This window comes from Lucilia sericata, unplaced genomic scaffold (assembly GCF_015586225.1).
Source record: "Lucilia sericata isolate MDLA Ls3-8-SP2 unplaced genomic scaffold, ASM1558622v1 Contig000007F_arrow, whole genome shotgun sequence".
Classification (NCBI taxonomy): domain Eukaryota; kingdom Metazoa; phylum Arthropoda; class Insecta; order Diptera; family Calliphoridae; genus Lucilia; species Lucilia sericata.
Window position 1 is genome coordinate 147,463 of NW_023994048.1, and position 20,048 is coordinate 167,510.

The window sequence follows — 20,048 nt, forward strand, 5'->3', positions numbered from 1 at the left end:
TGTTTTTTTTATTGTTAAGGCGAGAAGTTGTATTCTACTTAAGTTTAAATTTAAACAAAATAAGCTTTTTATTTAAAAACAAAATAAAAATTTTTTTTTTTGGTCAAGAGAATAACAAAACGAAATTTCACAGACTTTTAATTGTATAATTTGTTAAAAATTATCAAAAGTATAAAAACAAACAAAAAATTAAAAATAGTAATTAAATGTAAAATACTGTAAAAAGAATTTTACTTTTTGCTTTAGAAAGAAATATAAACTAAATGAAATTGTTTCAATAATTAATTTTTTAATTGATTTGATTAAAGTTTTTGCTCTTTAAACAACAAAATGTTGTCATCACATTGGATTAAAATGATACATACATATGTAACGAACGTAAACTTTTTACATTATTCTTTAAATTTTTTTTTTTTTGGAAATTATTACAAAGTTCTAAACAAAAATTTAGAAACCTAACAACATTTTTGAAATGCACTAAATCAGTTGTTTATTTTTCAACTACAAAACCATATTTAATTCTTATATTGTAAATTAAACAGAGAGATTTTTTAACAATATAATTTTGTGTTTTATAATATAAACTTTTTTTTGTGTGTTACTCATCACCTTTTTATACCCTCAATGTAGCGCATCAATACCAACCAGAGCCATGGCTTACAACACGAGTAAAGGCCCAAAAATATACATATAAATCATTTGCTTGGGTTATTTGTAAAACACTTAAATATTGTGTATATGTTTGCAAGTATGTTTATGTTATTAAAAAACAACAATAATAAAAAACAAATACAAAAACAATAATAAAAAATTTATATAGAAAAAAAATGATCAAGCCAGGGTCTTTGGCTGTTTTGGTTGAGAGCGTATCTAGGCTAGTATATCTAAGATATTTGCACGCAAAAAAAACAATAAACTAGCCAAATCATTTAAACAAAAAAATATTGAAAATTTTAAAAAACCTACATTGATAGTTGTTAATTTTTAAACAAATTTTGTATAAATTTTAGAATAGATATCCAAATTATATTTAATTTCCCCCCTTTTACAACAACATTATATTGAAATGCCACGGCCTATCATTGGCATCTTTGAACTGCTTACGTAACTAGCTCTGTGTGATTTCCCTCACTTACAAGGACTAAGTATAAGCGGTTGAATTCGGAATTATTTTGAGATATAAAATATTTTTAATTTTTATTTATGTTTTTCCATAAATTAGTAACTTCCCAGCAAAAACTTGACTTTCAATTGTAATCACTTATCTATTAGAATACTACTAAATATCATCCTAATTACTTGTAAGTAGTCTAATAACGTCTTATTAATATCTATATATATACAAATTAATTGTGTTTGCATCGACTTTATAGACGGCTAATCGGCTGAAACGATTTTCTTGAAATTTTCACAGAGTCTTTCGGTATGTCTGGAAAGAATTATAGGTTACATCTTGTTTTGGAATTTCAAGTAGGCGAGGTGCCACGCCCACATACATAATAAGTATTAAAAGTCATATATCCCAGAAACTACAACAGCTAGAATCATCTAATTTTGTACGAACAACATCTATATGAACACATGTTGACAAAATGGGCAGCCTAGCTACAGTGGACATGGTACCTTCCATATTAACAAAACTTATGTATATTAGTATATCTGAAAAAGTATAACAGCTAGAGTAATCAAATTTTTTCGCAGCCACATTAGTATCGACATAAATATTTAGGACAAAAAATTGGAGGCGATAGGGGGCGTGGCACCTCCCATAGGAATTACATACTAAAATTTGTTTATGTGTGAAACTATTGGAGTTATAATCTTAAATTTTGCACGAAGACCTTTAACATCCATGTGAATATTTGGGAGTGAAATAAGTGGACTTTCATAAGGGGGCTTGGCACCTCCCATATGAATTAAATACATTAATACGTTTATCTCTGAAACTATTAGAGCTTAAATTCTAAAATCTTGTACGAACAACATTGACATCCATGTCAACATTTGTATAATAAATTAGCAGACTTCATTTTAGGGGCGGGTACCTCCCATATTAATTAAATACTAAAATTCGTTTTTCTAGGAAACTATTGGCGCTAGAATCTTCAAATTTTGAACATTTGGGAGAAAAATGGGCGGACTATCAATAGGGAGGATTGGCACCTTCCATATGAATGAAGTATAAAAATTAGTATATCAGGGAAACTGTTAGAGCTGGAATCATCAAATATTGCGTGATGAACTCTGACATCCATGTAAACATTTGGGTACAAAATTTGTGGACTTTAAATTGGGAGGCTCCCACCATAAGAATTATATACAAAAACTCATATATCTGGGAAATTGTGATAGCCAGAATCTTTAAAAATGGTAAAGTCTGTTTTTTATTTATATTGATTTTTGGTTAGCATAGTGTATTATAGCTAGTGTATTATATAAATGAATTAGATAGTAATTTTTGTATAAAAATATATATTTCATCGAAAGTATTTTTTAAATAAAAAATGCATCATTTAAATGAAAAATTATTGAATATTTTTATTAAAAAAAAAACATTTTTCTATTCAGAGAAAATTCATTGAAAATTTTCTTTAAAGAAAAAATTCATATAAATTTTCTTGAAATGGAAAATTTATGGTAAATTTTCTAATTTATGCACAAATTTCCATAAACAGAAAATTCAATGAAAATTTTCTAAAAACAAAAAATTTTTCACAAATTTTCTTTAAATAAAAAAAATTCATCAGAAATTTTCTTTAAATGAAAAGTTATTGAATTTTTTCTATAAAAAGCTATTTTCTATAAATGCAAAATTTATGGAAAAGTTTCTTTAAATAAAAAATTCATCGCAAATTTTTTTAAAATTGAAAAATTTTTAACAAAAAGCTAATTTATAAACAATTTTCTGTAAACAGAAATCAATTTTCTGAAATTTTCAATAAAAAAAATTCAACAAAAATTATCGAAATTTTTTATAAACAAAAAATTCTTCGAAAATTTTTTGTGAATCTATCTATAAAAAGAAAATTTATTAAAAATTCATAAAAAAAAATTTCAACAAGTTTTTAATAAAGAATTTTAAATGAATAGAAAAATTCTTATTTTTAAGAAATTTTCTAAAAATATAATATAAAATTTTATGAAATAACTATGTATTATAATATTTTAAAGATAATGGAATTTCAAAAAAGAAAAATTAATAAACTAAAAAAATTGTATAATTAAACCATATTTTTAAAAAATATCACCAAATAATCAAAACAAACCATTAAGGGAATTATAAAAAATACATAAATTTCAATCATAAGCCTATATAAAATAGACAACAAACGAGGATACATATTAAATAAATTTCTCTAGTTATCTAAAAATTTAAATGCATACATATGTATGTATGTATTTTTTAATATTAATAGTGCTGTTTTCAACATCATAATAATGTGTCAAAAACTATAAATTCAATTAATTTTAAAGAAACGACTTAAAACACACACAGCTTGAGAGCAGAAGGAGGATGATGGCATTTTTCAAAAAGAAAAAAAAAACTTAATTAATTATCACTACAATATACAGAAACATGAATGTGTTGAAGTTACCAATTTTTGAATAAACATTTAGATATTTTATCTAAAAAGAGAAGAAAAGCTGCCACCGCCATTAAAGCTGAATTGGTGATGATGGTTAATGTTGCTGCCATCGTTTATTTACAACGCCAACGACGAATATTTTAAAATTCATTTTAAAATGGACCGACCGTGATGGCTGATGACGACGACCACCTTAATTAAGTCAGAAACAACTACTCGGTTTTAAATGAAATGAAAATATGATATAAACTAAAATTAATATACAACATGTTAAACATGACATAGGAATTGTCGTTTTTTCTGTAGTTTTCAGTTTTTTTTTGAATAATAATGTTATAAAGCCCATAAGCGAAACTAATTTTAAATTAATTTAGATTAGCTACCAAACACAACAACAAATTAAGAGTGTATGCTGCTCTTTTAAAAAATGGACTTTTTCTAGCGAATTGGTTTTCTATAAGGAATTATTGTAAATATTATTTTTTTAGATAACCTACGCTGGCGCCATTAATACATATATTATTGCTGTTAGTTCTGTTGTTCCCCCTTTTAATTTTAAATGGAGCTTCTTTAAAATTAATATTGTTACGGCTGATTATTATAAATCTTAAAATTTTGAACACACACACAGATATTTAAGACTATAGCTTGTTTTAGTTAGTGTGAGCGTTTTTTTTCGAATTAATACGAAACTAATTTCCGTTTCAATTTCAATAACATAAATAAAATAAAATTCAAATCAAATTAATTTAATTGTTTATCCAAACAAAGTCATTTTTAGCTTTGTTGTTGTAGAAAGAAATTTTTATGAAACCTGCTATATTGCTGAAGAAATATAAATTTTAAGTACCCTACTTTTGTAAAACATGCTAAATGGGTTAAAGGTTGGGGTCAGAGGGTACCAAAGCAGACCTAACTTCTTTATGACCAGGCTTGGGGGTAATGATTTATTTTCAATTGCATTTTAAGTAATTGCAGATTTATCAATTACAATTACTTGTAATTTAAATTGGGGCTTTGCCAATTACAATTAAATGTAATTGCTTACAATTACTTGTAGTTGTGGATTTTGTTCCCATTTAATTACATATAAATGTATTTATAAATACTATAATTACAATTACAAGTTTTTGTATTTGGTAAAATTCAAATAGAATTACTGTAATCGTAATTGGTAATTACAAGTAATTGTAATTGTTTACTGGCCAATTACACATTACAACTAATTGTAATTGACCAATCTGTAGCCATCTATCTATCTATCTATCTATCTATCTATCTATCTATCTATCTATCTATCTATCTATCTATCTATCTATCTATCTATCTATCTATCTATCTATCTATCTATCTATCTATCTATCTATCTATCTATATATCTATCTATCTATCTATCTATCTATCTATCTATCTATCTATCTATCTATCTATCTATCTATCTATCTATCTATCTATCTATCTATCTATCTATCTATCTATCTATCTATCTATCTATCTATCTATCTATCTATCTATCTATCTATCTATCTATCTATCTATCTATCTACCTATCTATCTATCTATCTATCTATCTATCTATCTATCTATCTATCTATCTATCTATCTATCTATTTATCTATCTATCTATCTATCTATCTATCTATCTATCTATCTATCTATCTATCTATCTATCTATCTATCTATCTATCTATCTATCTATCTATCTATCTATCTATCTATCTATCTATCTATCTATCTATCTATCTATCTATCTATCTATCTATCTATCTATCTATCTATCTATCTATCTATCTATCTATCTATCTATCTATCTATCTATCTATCTATCTATCTATCTATCTATCTATCTATCTATCTATCTATCTATCTATCTATCTATATATCTATCTATCTATCTATCTATCTATCTATCTATATATCTATCTATCTATCTATCTATCTATCTATCTATCTATCTATCTAGTACACTTAAGTCGTATAACCAATTATTTGAAGATGTATTTCTTTAAAAAAAAAAATCATTGAAAATTTTCCTTTTTCAACTGTAGCATATTTTAAAAGTCGTTGATTACTTAAAAATTTCACTTGATTACTTTATCAATTAATAAATGTTTCTTTTTTATTTAGTTAATTGTTGATAAACAAATTAACACAAACCACTATTTATACACGATTGGTAAAGAAAAATTTATATTTGAATGCAAACATATCGATGAAAAAAAAAAAAACGAAACATTTAAAAACATTTTGACACACGCCGGATATGGCCAAAATCGTATAAACTTAATATGTAAATACAAAAAAAAAAAAAACAAATGTATAAAAAAAACAAAATAAACCGTTTGTAAGATTTAATGCAATATTAATTTATACATAAGTTGGATTTTTTTATATAAAAACCACAAAAATTAAAAAATTTAAATGCATTAAATGCGTTAACTATAAAATACCACTAATACAATGTTGTAGTAAAGACCTACCAAATATACTTCTTATACAGTTTCTTGTTTTATTTCCCATATTTTCAATTTCCGGTTAAAATTTGAATTAAAAAAAAATTAATAATAATAATTTCTTGTTGCACTTACCACTGTGATGTTGCTGTACTCCTGGTGTTGTTAACGTTGTCGCTGCTGCTGACGATGTTGTTGTTGATGATGTTGTATGAAATGTTGTTGCTGTTTTATCACTTGTTGCTGCTGTTGTTATTGTTACCGCTGCTGATGTTGATGGAGAGGCGGCTGATGATGTTGTTGTTGAAAAATCATGTGGTGATAAACGATTGTTGTTTGTATTATTGCTGCTGCTGTTGTTGTTAGTGGAGTTTGTTGAATTTGTATTGTTATTGTTGCTGTTGTTTGTATTGACATTATTACTACTGTTATTACTACTAAATCCTACTTGATGGTCTGATCCACAGACTGATGATGATCCAGTTGTTGTTCCTGCCTCATATGAATTATTTGTATTTACAACCTGACAATCCTCCGAGGGTCTTTCACAATCTGAAAAAGATTACAATTTTTTTTATTTCGTTAATGCAATTTGAACAAATTTGTAACCTATTGTTACAGGAATATTAAATTTTCCCAAATATAAATTGAATCCAAAAATTTCATATAAGTTTACTGTTTCTTGTACAATATATAGTAAACTTCATATTTCCTTTTTATCTACACAATATATTGTAAGTCACTCTAATAATAAAATCCTTTACTACCTATGGTCCTTTAATCAAATTTTCTAATAAATTTGTTTTATCATATTTAAATTTCATTGCAAAAAATCTAATAAGTATGTTCATATGTTAGCTGAAATTTATTTAACCCAACTAATAAATAAAATTAAACTAAATGAAAAAACCTTGATTGTAAGTATTGTAAACTTCCTGCTTAGCTCTTCAGACCAGACGGACAAACAGCTAGCATCCATAAGTAATAATAAATCATATTCAGGAAAAGGTGTACTATATAGAGAAATCTGTATAAAACAGTAAGTAGATAAGTAGAAAGGAAAATACATATTCAACATTATAGACAAATAATTTGAAAGTGGTAACAGAACCACGCAAAGCATTACCATTGTGCCACTTTATAGAAATTCTCAACGGTAACACCGTCTTTTCCCGTGAATGATAACATGCATTGATTTGACTACTTGCATTCTATCAGAATAATCAACTTAAAAAAAATTATATTTACTCCTAGCTAGGTCCATATACTCACTCGCTAACTCTTTTATTTAATATCCCAAATGAGAAAGAACGGGTTTAACTGCTGTATGCTGAGCAGCGAAAACAGTTCGTTCAGTTCTTTACAATTATAAATCAATTTTCTTTAGCAGTGGTTCTCTAATGCAATTTTTTTTTATAAATTTATAAACTATAGTCTAGTCTATAGTCTAGTCTATAGTCTAGTCCATAGTCTAGTCTATAGTCTAGTCTAGTCTAGTCTAGTCTAGTCTATAGTCTAGTCTATAGTCCAGTCTATAGTCTAGTCTATAGTCTAGTCTATAGTCTAGTCTATAGTCTAGTCTATAGTCTAGTCTATAGTCTAGTCTATAGTCTAGTCTATAGTCTAGTCTAGTCTAGTCTATAGTCTAGTCTATAGTCTAGTCTATAGTCTAGTCTATAGTCTAGTCTATAGTCTAGTCTATAGTCTAGTCTATAGTCTAGTCTATAGTCTAGTCTATAGTCTAGTCTATAGTCTAGTCTATAGTCTAGTCTATAGTCTAGTCTATAGTCTAGTCTATAGTCTATCTAGTCTAGTCTATAGTCTAGTCTATAGTCTAGTCTATAGTCTCTAGTCTATAGTCTAGTCTATAGTCTAGTCTATAGTCTAGTCTATATCTAGTCTATAGTCTAGTCTATAGTCTAGTCTATAGTCTAGTCTATAGTCTAGTCTATAGTCTAGTCTATAGTCTAGTCTATAGTCTAGTCTATAGTCTAGTCTATAGTCTAGTCTATAGTCTAGTCTATAGTCTAGTCTATAGTCTAGTCTATAGTCTAGTCTATAGTCTAGTCTATAGTCTAGTCTATAGTCCTAGTCTATAGTCTAGTCTATAGTCTAGTCTATAGTCTAGTCTATAGTCTAGTCTATAGTCTAGTCTATAGTCTAGTCTATAGTCTAGTCTATAGTCTAGTCTATAGTCTAGTCTATAGTCTAGTCTATAGTCTAGTCTATAGTCTAGTCTATAGTCTAGCCTATAGTCTAGTCTATAGTCTAGTCTATAGTCTTATCTATAGTCTAGTCTATAGTAGTCTAGTCTATAGTCTAGTCTATAGTCTAGTCTATAGTCTAGTCTATAGTCTAGTCTATAGTCTAGTCTATAGTCTAGTCTATAGTCTAGTCTATAGTCTAGTCTATAGTCTAGTCTATAGTCTAGTCTATAGTCTAGTCTATAGTCTAGTCTATAGTCTAGTCTATAGTCTAGTCTATAGTCTAGTCTATAGTCTAGTCTATAGTCTAGTCTATAGTCTAGTCTATAGTCTAGTCTATAGTCTAGTCTATAGTCTAGTCTATAGTCTAGTCTATAGTCTAGTCTATAGTCTAGTCTATAGTCTAGTCTATAGTCTAGTCTATAGTCTAGTCTATAGTCTAGTCTATAGTCTAGTCTATAGTCTAGTCTATAGTCTAGTCTATAGTCTAGTCTATAGTCTAGTCTATAGTCTAGTCTATAGTCTAGTCTATAGTCTAGTCTATAGTCTAGTCTATAGTCTAGTCTATAGTCTAGTCTATAGTCTAGTCTATAGTCTAGTCTATAGTCTAGTCTATAGTCTAGTCTATAGTCTAGTCTATAGTCTAGTCTATAGTCTAGTCTATAGTCTAGTCTATAGTCTAGTCTATAGTCTAGTCTATAGTCTAGTCTATAGTCTAGTCTATAGTCTAGTCTATAGTCTAGTCTATAGTCTAGTCTATAGTCTAGTCTATAGTCTAGTCTATAGTCTAGTCTATAGTCTAGTCTATAGTCTAGTCTATAGTCTAGTCTATAGTCTAGTCTATAGTCTAGTCTATAGTCTAGTCTATAGTCTAGTCTATAGTCTAGTCTATAGTCTAGTCTATAGTCTAGTCTATAGTCTAGTCTATAGTCTAGTCTATAGTCTAGTCTATAGTCTAGTCTATAGTCTAGTCTAAGTCTAGTCTATAGTCTAGTCTATAGTCTAGTCTATAGTCTAGTCTATAGTCTAGTCTATAGTCTAGTCCATAGTCTAGTCTATAGTCTAGTCTATAGTCTAGTCTATAGTCTAGTCTATAGTCTAGTCTATAGTCTAGTCTTTAGTCTAGTCTATAGTCTAGTCTATAGTCTAGTCTATAGTCTAGTCTTTAGTCTAGTCTATAGTCTAGTCTATAGTCTAGTCTATAGTCTAGTCTATAGTCTAGTCTTTAGTCTAGTCTATAGTCTAGTCTATAGTCTAGTCTATAGTCTAGGCTATAGTCTAGTCTATAGTCTAGTCTATAGTCTAGGCTATAGTCTTCAAAGACATATCGAGGCTTTTTTGTAATTGCTTGAGAACTTCTTCTCTCTTTAGCATCTACTATATGGAAAAATTTATGAAAAACTCCATGTTTATACAATTGTGTGTGTATGGATATTTATAAAGTATTTACAAAAACACCGTTAAAATATCTTTAAACAAGAGAGGGGTTTTCTTCTTTTTTCCAATTTTGTGGAGCGCAATAAGGCGCGTGATTGGCAAAAAAGGTACGGTCAGTCAGTTTAGGTTGCAAAAAGAAAAAAAAATACAAACCAACAGAAAATACTAAAATATAAAAATAGACATGTGAAGCATGCTGCGAATTAATGCAATAGAACGGTTACAGCAGCAGCAATGTTGGAAGTAGTAGTAGAAGCAGTAACAACGACAGTAGACATTTTAGTTGATGGTGATTTTGTTACCTCGAAGACATCCGCTTTTAAGCTGATTTTTCCGTTCTATTTATCAGTTTTTTTTTTTGCAAGAGTTTATTATTTTATTTTTCCCCCATATTTATATTTTATTTTCGTTTTTTTTTTGCTTTTTAGTATTGGTCAATGCAAATACTAAACTTAAGTTAATTATATTGTTTAAAGATATGAAAGGTTTAAATGTTGGAAAAAGGATGTTATAACCCCGTGGGCATCTAAATCTAGAAATCCTTTAAGAGTTTGCTAAAATTTTCTAACAATTATCAAGTTGTCAATTGAACTATTTAGCATGAGTAATAGATTCAATAACTTGAATTGAAAATAAAAACAATAGCTAATAAATATTTGGCACTTGAAATTATCGTTACTTGATTATAAATTAAAAGTGTCTACAATTTAAAATCACAAATAATTAAACAGGAAATGCGATTTCAACGATCTGATCTTTAGGTAATTTAATTAATAAATATTTAAACAAAACAATTGATTAGTTTTGTTTAAAATTAACAACAAAAATACCAGTTTCATATCAATTTTGATTTATGGCCAAATTGAAGAAAACGGAAATAAAGAAAGTGTTATTTATAAACAATTGATTTGTTTTAAGTGATTTTTTTGCAGGAAATATATTCTACTGATTTTCTTAAAGATCAAAGTGATTGAAGTACCCAGCAAAAAATTAATTTGAAAAGTAATGAGTTTAAATACAAGTATTTACCACTTTCGCTTATAAGTAAGTACTTAAATAAGTACTTGTAAATAGAGAGTTAAAAAGTTATCGCATGAATTTGAAATTAATAGTTTTCATATAGAAATACTATTTTTTATTCTATGTGTTTAAAAAATTCCGATTACTTTTCTCTGTTGTTATTTCAGCCCAATTTCCAGATATCAAGACCTCAACACATTTTACTCGGCTTTTATTAATGGAGCATTTGCACTGACCTTTACTCTGATTTTTGAATCGAAATATATGAAAATATCCTATAAAATTGTAGACATTTTTGTCATCAGATTTTTAAACTGAAATTTTGGCTCCTTACTGAATATTCCCTAATTGGTTCTTGTGGAAAGGAACTTATTAGAGTATGAGGGACACCTGAAGGTCCCTCCAATGGGACTGACTATTTCATGATTTAATGAAAAATCAACAATTTTGTTATTGGCCCCAAACTTCACAGATCAACAAAATTTTATATATCAAGGGATTGTATTCAATAGCGTCTATCTTAAATAACTCAAAAAAATATTTATTTCGCTGGTTGGTGAAGATTTTTCGGACTATAGTCTAATTACTGACCATACTTTTGTCTCGATAATAGCATCTTGAACAAAGCACGCGTATAATGGACCGGCATCCATATACGTAAATTGCAACCTGCGTGTAAGATACACAAAGGGGCGGTGGCGAGTCGTTATATTTTTGCTCACCCAGTGGATGAAAAAGACCACCGTGAGATAGGCCAACACGGCAGGAACTCACGTAAAGCACTTCGACATTCGTGTCTCGATTATAGACCAGACTATAGTCTTGATAATAGACCAGAAAATAGTCTTGATTATAGACTAGACTATAATCATGACTATAGGTCTGACTATAGTCCTGATAATATTGAATATAAACCCTCGATATGTATCTAGTGTAAATTTTTATCTATTTTTCTTCAAATACTAAAGGTTTGACATTTTCGTTTTAAAACCCCTTAATAATTTTTTCCTAAAATTCCTACAAGTATAATGAAATTAGTAGGAAATATAACAAAAGAAAAATCATAATAAATTATTAAATATAAAGAAAAATAACAAGGGATCAATCTTATTATTTTTACACAAAGAAAAAAAATTAACAATATTTTAAAAATCAAAAATTCAATCAATACAATTTAGCATAAATACGAGCATGTTTTTTAAGGAATATTTTAAAATTCCAAACACTATTTGTAAAAGCATGTAATGAATTCTTTTGAAATTTTCCTTTGAAATTAAACAATAGAAAAAATGTCCTGATCGTAAAAAATAGACATGTTTTTCAAAGACATAAAATAGTTGTAATTGGGGAAACATGTAGTTCTGGTTGTTATTGACCATTAACACTTGTTTGTCTTCCTATTTCTGAATTAATTTATTAAAAATGTTTTTTTTTTTTTTTTTTTTTAGTTTTGTTCTTTATATGTTTTGTGTTTTTTGGTGACGATTATTATGAGAATTATCAAATTTGTCAGGTGCAAGCGTTAATAGCTGACGAAGTAAGCTAGTGAATGAGTGACGGACTGACTGATGGCGCCAACAGCTTGTTAATATGCCTTAAACGTTTAAACACTTACATGTTTTACACTATTTATAATTATTAAATATACATCACTATACACATAACAAATACTACGTACGTACATACATACATACATATGTATGTATGTAATATATAAGTTGTAGTAATAATGCCATACAAATACTAAACTACATAACCTAACACAATATTAATTAGTAATCGAATAAATAGAAAAACAAATTTTCATAATTTCCAATAATATTGTTCATGTGGTAAAGAATAATAAGTAAAATTAAATAAATTAAAGTGTAATTAGTATAAAACAAAAAAGAATCACTTTGTCTTCTTACCTTTTTGTAATATATCTAAATGTTCCCATAGTATGTCGCCGGTAAATGCTGGTGTTATGGCTAAAAATTTATCTTTTCCTAATTCAATTATATCACGTCCTTTCATTTTTAAAAACGGTTCATGATTCATAGAAACCAATGAAAATTCTTTTATTGCCCAATTTAGCCAATATATAACATGTTCTTCAGTCCATTGGCGGGGATCTACAAAATAGAAAAAAATTACAAAAAAAAAAAAACATTAAATTTATTTTTTTTTGTTAAACTAAACAAACAATTAATTTTATCAAGTATTTAATAACAAAAAAAACTTCATTGTAGCTGTTTTATTATTGATATTTAAGTAATTTAATGATGTTTTCATGTTTTGTCATTGGAATTGCTTATTAATATGACTTTAAATGTTGTTAAACAGGAGGGGTGGTTTAATGCTTTCTAGGCTTATTATTATCATACCCCTGCATAAATTTACACATACATATGTGCATATGTATGTATGGTATTGTGGGAATTTGTGTATTTTTTTTATATTTCCATATAAAATATGTATTTTTAATTACTACTATACATAATTGCCTTAATGTATTACAAGAATTTATATATTTTAATAGTCTATTAAATAAGAATTAAATAAAGGAAAACAACAACTTGTTGATTATTTAATTTAAATTGTTTAAATGTTTGAAAAACACTAGAAATCAATTAGTGTTTAAATTAAATTTTTAATAAATTTTATAAAACAAAGCCTAAGACAAGGGAAAATAAAAATGATATTTTTTTATATACCAATGGAATGACAATATTAATTTTCTTATCAAAATATTGGCCGTATGTCCACAAAAGTATACATATATACTGGGTCATTATTAGATTCCAAAAGCATGTAGCCATGTCTGTCCATCCGTGTGTTGGAAACACGATATGGTATGAACTGGATTTTTCACTATTTTGGTAGTTTTGTATTAAAAATGGGCTATATCGAACCATGATTTTAACTAGCTCCAATACAAGTGGCCAAGAAGAATATAGAAGCGACACATACATACATAAATATGTATGTTTATTATGTAAGGACCTATAGTGATAATGTTTTGTACAGATTACATCATCGAGTGATATTTCTTACTTACTTACTTATGGTTCCTTACATAACATTACTTTAACTTTAAAAATAGCAGTATAGCTAAGAAATTCGGTATAAACGAGTACTTTAAGAGCCATAATAACAAATTTTAAGAGTAACGGTGCAGAATTGTCCTAACACTATATGGGTAACTTCTAAAATCGATATCTTCCGATTTGCACCAATATTAGTACTATTGGATAGTAGGATATTCACAAATTTTCAGCTCTATTGGTCAAAAACTACCGGATTAGAGGGGGTTCAAAGTTGGACATTTTGGTCATACAAGGTTTTATTCAAATGAGTGTAACTTTTCATCTATTGGTTCTAGAAAAATTGTCCAAAGGAGTTCAGATAGCTATTTCTTCATTGTTTCTTTTGTGGTTACTTAGTGGTACGCTGTATGACCAAAATCTCCAACTTTGACCCCCTCTAACTCCGGCAGTCCTTCACCGATAGATTTTTTGTAAACGAGACACCCTATTAAACACGTGTATCTGATCAGTGTTAAAGTTTTATTAGACTTAATGCGTTTAAATCAATGGAAGGCAAAAACAAAAAGCTTTAAACTGTAAAAGTCTTGAAGCAAGACAGGGTTGGAAAAATAGAAACTTCTGACGCAAAGTTCTAAGAACTACCGACTTCGGAAACATGAAATTTTTGAATATTCTCTCATATTGTTAAGAAAACTGAAAGAGATTACAGCCGGACCAGTGGTAATAACTTTTACCAGACAGAGTACTTCTTAGGATTACCTTTTTTATCCGATCGTTAAAATTCTAATGGACTTTTAAGTGTAATTTTAGATAGACGTTTAAGGTACTTTTTTACAAGACTTTGGGCTAGTCAAACTACTTTTCTGTGGACTAGTCCATGTATTAGTTTTTAGACTGGGACAACAATACACTAAGGTCTAGTATATAGATTAATCTATTTTCCAGTTTTTAGACTAATCTATTGCTTATTGACTAGAACATAGGCTAATCAATAGACTGTCTAGATTATTGACTAGTATATAATGAAACTATATTAAATTCATTATTTCTGAAATTCCTTTTCAGAACTTCCATTTTTTAAACTCTACTTTATGTTGTTTAGAGGGGAGGGTATTATGCGTTGTACTATATTAATTTCATTATTCCCGCATTAACCCCCTGCCTTTCTTTTAGTCAACAAATTGTCAAAATAATTACTTAATTAATAATAACGTAAAAATGAAATTAAATGCTTTATTATAAAAAAAATAATAATCAATGACCGAATATAAATTCTTACTTGTTTTAATATGTAGAATCGAATATATTATGTTCATATATATTGTACGTACCTTTGGTTATATTGCAGTTCTGTACCTCTTTTTCCCAAGAAGCAAAAGAGGCTTTTAGCACCTCGGCAACTTTTCGATTTGTACCAGGCGTTAAAGGAGGTATTTGTGTGGGAACATCTATAAAAGAGAAAACAAACATATATACAAAAATTAATTAAATTTTAATTAAAATAAATAACGATATTTTAATTAAATATTTTTATCCTAATTTTTTTTAATAATACTAAGATCAACAAATACACACTAATTGCCTTATACATAACAATTTTACAAAGATTTATAGAACAAAATTTGTGTTATAAATTGTTATGAAAAAGGCTTAAGTATTAATAATTACTAGTTCAAAAATTCAATACCTTTCAATTTAGACAAAATAGCTTTTTAGAAGTAGTAATTGTATTCTTTATATAAAAAAAGTTCACTCTAAAAACATTTGACTGTAATTCATTACTTTTCTTTTCCACATATTTTATTGTTTAACCATTTTTTTAATTTATTCAATAACAATATTTGTTGCTATTTATAAATATATCATGTATATACAGGTGATTAAATGTTTGTATGTCTACATTCAATATTCAAAATAAATTAATTATCGAAAAGTATTTAAAAAAATAATTACCTTTTAATTTGCCATTTGTTGTATATAATTGTTGTATTTTGTGGTTTTTTAAATTAAACTTATTTCTTGTAAAGCAAGAAAAATAATTGTTATTGCCGGTATTAAGCGTATTGCTGCAGGAATTATTGCTATTGCCACTAGTATTGCTATTGCTGTTATTAGTGCTGGCAACATAATACGATTGTGGATAAGGATAACCAGTCATACGTAGCGGTACACGTAAACGGGCATCCGACCAATCGATCCATTCATTTGTCATAATTTTTTTTAGAAGAGTTAAGGAAGAGTTGAACGCAATAAGAAACAGATCACTTGTCTTCTCTATTGCTGTTATTTGTATGTTTTTTTTCTATAGTTTTTATTGCAAAAGTTTGTTTTTAGTTTTATATGTATAATTTTAATCTTTTTGTTTGTATCATTTCTATTATTTTATAAATTTTGTGGGTAGTTATTTTTATTAACTCTGTTTATAAACAATATTCAAGAAAAATATTTATTATGTTGATATGTATGTTTGTATGTATGTAATTAAATGCTAAATGTTAAAACAAGTGTTTTCTAGTTTCTATTTAAAAACAGATTTGTTTACACTTTTTTAGACAAATTTAATTATGTATTTTGTTTTTGTAAAAAAAATTGAAAATTTTCCTACAGTTCAATAAATAGAAAATACACAAGTAGGTACTTATAACAAATGTCCTTATACACCATTAAAAATATCCTTTCCATATAATAAATATTTTTATAAATCACCTTAAAGTATGCTTTACATTTTTCCCCATATTTTAAGTCTGCTTTTGATCTTTTAAGCTGGGTTTAGGTCCTTGCTAGAAGGAATATTTTTAGGTTATGTTGATATTTAACTAGTTCGTGAAAAAATTCGGAAATATTCTTGAGATACAGCCTAATTGGAATTATTGAAACAGAAACAAATAGTTTTACAAAATTTAAAACTACTCCATATTTTGAAAGATTAATGTTTTTTATTAAGATTGAGTAAATGATGAATTATTAATGAATAATAGTAAAGTACTACAACTAGCCAATAGAAGTGAAATTTTTGTTCCCTTGAAATGTACATTCCCTCGAAGAGAAAAATTGCTATTGTGAACTTGACATTTCATTCACAATAGTTGATTTTGTGCGCAACAGCTGTTCATTGTTTACAAAATTCTATAAAAACATTTCACAACAGGAGAATTTTTTCACTTCAAAAAAGATCGTGTACCGAAAAAAAAAAGAAAATTTTGATTGGCGATAGGAGTGATTATCAATAAAATCTTTGATTTTCACAAAAATACTGATATTTTACTAAAAATATTTAGGGAATTTTCATAAAAAATTTGAAATTTCGCAAAAAAAAAATCGAAATATAAATTGTATTTTTACTGAGAAACCAAATTTATAATGAAATTTTACGAAAAATCTGCTAATCAGTAATAAAATCGAATTTGGAATTTTCATAACATTATAAAACAAATATTAATATTTCATTGAATAATTTAATTTTTTTGAAAATTTTAGTTTTCACTATTAAATCAAATTTTTGTGAAATTTTGGGATTTCACTGAAAATTCTATTTTAATCTGAAATTTTCACTCAAAAATCAACATTTTACTGAAAATAACATCTTCGCTGAATTTTCACTAAGACTAAAAATATGATCTCGCTTAAATCGACATTGTGCGACAACTTTTTGCGAGAATGGGTTTATATCAGTTTCAGTTATGTTTGTATTTGACAGGTTGATTGTAATGTGTAATTGGGCTATACCCAATTACAATTACTTGTAATTGAAGTTTACCAATTACAATTACTTGCGATTGTAATTTAGGTATTATAATTATAAGTTATAATTGGAAATACTCCAATTAAAATTACAAGTAATTGAAAATCCATCAATTACAATTACAAGTAATTGAAAATTCATCAATTACAATTACAACTAATTGTAATTGGTTATTGCTCAATTATACATTACAAATAATTGTAATAATTGTAAGTAATTGTAATCTGTAAAGCTTCAATTACAATTACTTAAAATGTAATTGTAATTGAAAATGTAATCACTACTCCCCAAGCCTGTTGATTTCATAGTAAACTAAATGTAGTACAGTAATAGCACATATCGGATACGCAAAGAAGTCGTTTTCGTAGAACCCAACAGTAAACACCAAAAGTACTGATTATAGATCCCTTGGCACAAAGATATCAAGCTATGGATCCAATCACTATCTATCTGTCTTTATAACCTAATCAATAAAACAACAATCACCTAAATTTTAAACTGTAAAATCTAAAACGTATGTAAACATATGATCTAATCAATCAGCTAAATAAAACCCCTTCATCTAAATCTTCACCCTCCCTCATCACAACCCAATTTACTTATTATTTATTAGCAGGGCATGGGGTTAAAATACAAAACAAATTGACAACAATACACAAAAATAATGTTTACAAACACCCAAATGAATAAATAAATAAAAAACTCGTACGATAAATATAATTTAATTGAGCCATAATATTTTTGTATCACAATCAAAAGATGTCTGCTCTGATGATGATGTGATGGTTATATTGATGTTGCTGTTGATGTTCTTACTGGTGTAACAAATCAATTCCATTCATTGTTTAAACTTATTGACCTTCTCAATTGATTATGAAATGTATGTATATAATAGACGACCAACCAACCGACTGACTGAATTACTTTGAATGGGTGAATGGTGAAAGAGGGTTATGACCCTTTCTACAATTAATAGTATTTTATCATTTGATAAACATTAAACAGCAGCAATCTACTAACATGGATGCAGGCATTGTATTGTTGTATTTATTATTTTAATAATCTGAATTATTGTTATTATTACTACAACAATAATAAACAAGTGAGTAAACTATAAAAAAGATATTTATACATACGGACAGACATTTAGATATGGTAGATTTATAGTATGAAATAGTATTTTTCTTTAAGCATAAGAATAACAAGTGTTAATTTATAGCACGCGTTTTTTTCCCTACTTCTTTTTTTTATCCATAAACATATGTAAAAGAGCATTAATGCTCGGAAAGAAAGCAGGCAGATAGACGAACAGACAGACATACTGTTAAGGCGACAGCCAAGGAACATAATGTACCAGCACTTGAAAGGGTGGATGTAATATGTAGTTGGAATTGTGTATAAAGAAGAAAGTTTATGAATACTAAAGAAAGAAAAAAAAATGTCATACAAAAACGGAATCACAGTGTGGGTGCAGTTCTTGATTTGTTTTTATTATTTTTACTACAACTACATACTACTACTGCTGGCTGCTTATTAAAATTTCGAACAATTGTGACAGTCGCCCAAAAGCAGGCACAGACGGACAGATCTACTGCATAAAGAGTTCGGTTGGGTTCAAGCATTTAATTCAATTGAATTGATTTGAATGTGTTGTTTTGTGTTCTGAGAGATTACACTGAACAAAAGATTTTTTTAACAACAATCAGAGTAGACTTTCTTATAAATTGTAATCATAAAATAGTTATCCAGACTATATAATAAAGTATAATGATAACAAGTGTATTTCTTTAGGGATTTATTTATGGATTTCTGGTTAATTTTAGAAAATATGAAATTTAATTTCTTATTGTGAATTATTATTTGTATTGTTTTAATATTGTGTACTGTGTTAAAACACATGTTAGACATTTGCATTTTGTTGTTGTGTTTTAAATTCTAATCACAGGTGTTTAGCTAAAATACAAAAATGTATCTTAAAGATATATTATGTACATATAAATACACAATATTTTTCCATTTTCTTGTTTTGTTTTCAAATTTAAAAACATACACTAATATACACACAAAGTGTACACATATACACGCACTTTCTTGTTTAGGTATTGCTATAGAACCTTTAAAATCACATTTGCATTTTCCAACACTTGCATTTAATTATTTTTATTTATTATTATTTTTTTTTTTCTTTCATTCTATCTTTTATTATTCCTCTTAACTCTGTTTTATACTTTTGTTTTTTTATTTTATTTCTTTTTTTGTTGTTTAATTTTATTATAATTTTTATTTTATTTCCGTTAGTTAACACAAAACCAACCAAAAAATCTCAAAATTTTAATAATATTTTTGTTGTTTAACAAATAATTTGTGTATATTGTTGTGTATCTATTGGATTCGTAAAATATGAACTGAATTGTGAGTAAAATAATGTTCGTAACGATCATCATAATATCCTAAAATACCAAAACACAAACACATTGTCACTGATACCGATACAATCACTCTCACTCACTTGTTCTCTCGCTCACTAACTCACTTATACTTGCTCACGAGCACCTTCCACATACAACAAAACACCA

The 20,048-nt window shown here is 27.4% G+C and overlaps 1 protein-coding gene across 5 annotated transcripts in view; it reads right to left on the bottom strand.

The window, feature by feature from the left end:
- Positions 1-20,048, bottom strand: part of LOC119602481 (ETS-like protein pointed) — a 185,267-nt gene that overhangs the window by 46,571 nt on the left and 118,648 nt on the right. For 4 of the 5 annotated variants that reach the window (XM_037954033.1, XM_037954042.1, XM_037954028.1 and 1 more), the window contains 3 exons: positions 15,062-15,178; positions 12,612-12,815; positions 6,176-6,592 (listed from right to left, as the gene is read on the bottom strand). In XM_037954033.1, the coding sequence (XP_037809961.1) occupies positions 6,176-6,592; positions 12,612-12,815; positions 15,062-15,178 (738 nt within the window). Of the gene's footprint in view, positions 1-6,175; positions 6,593-12,611; positions 12,816-15,061; positions 15,179-15,683; positions 16,128-20,048 lie in introns of those variants that run through there. The other variant, XM_037954071.1, reaches the window with a different exon arrangement.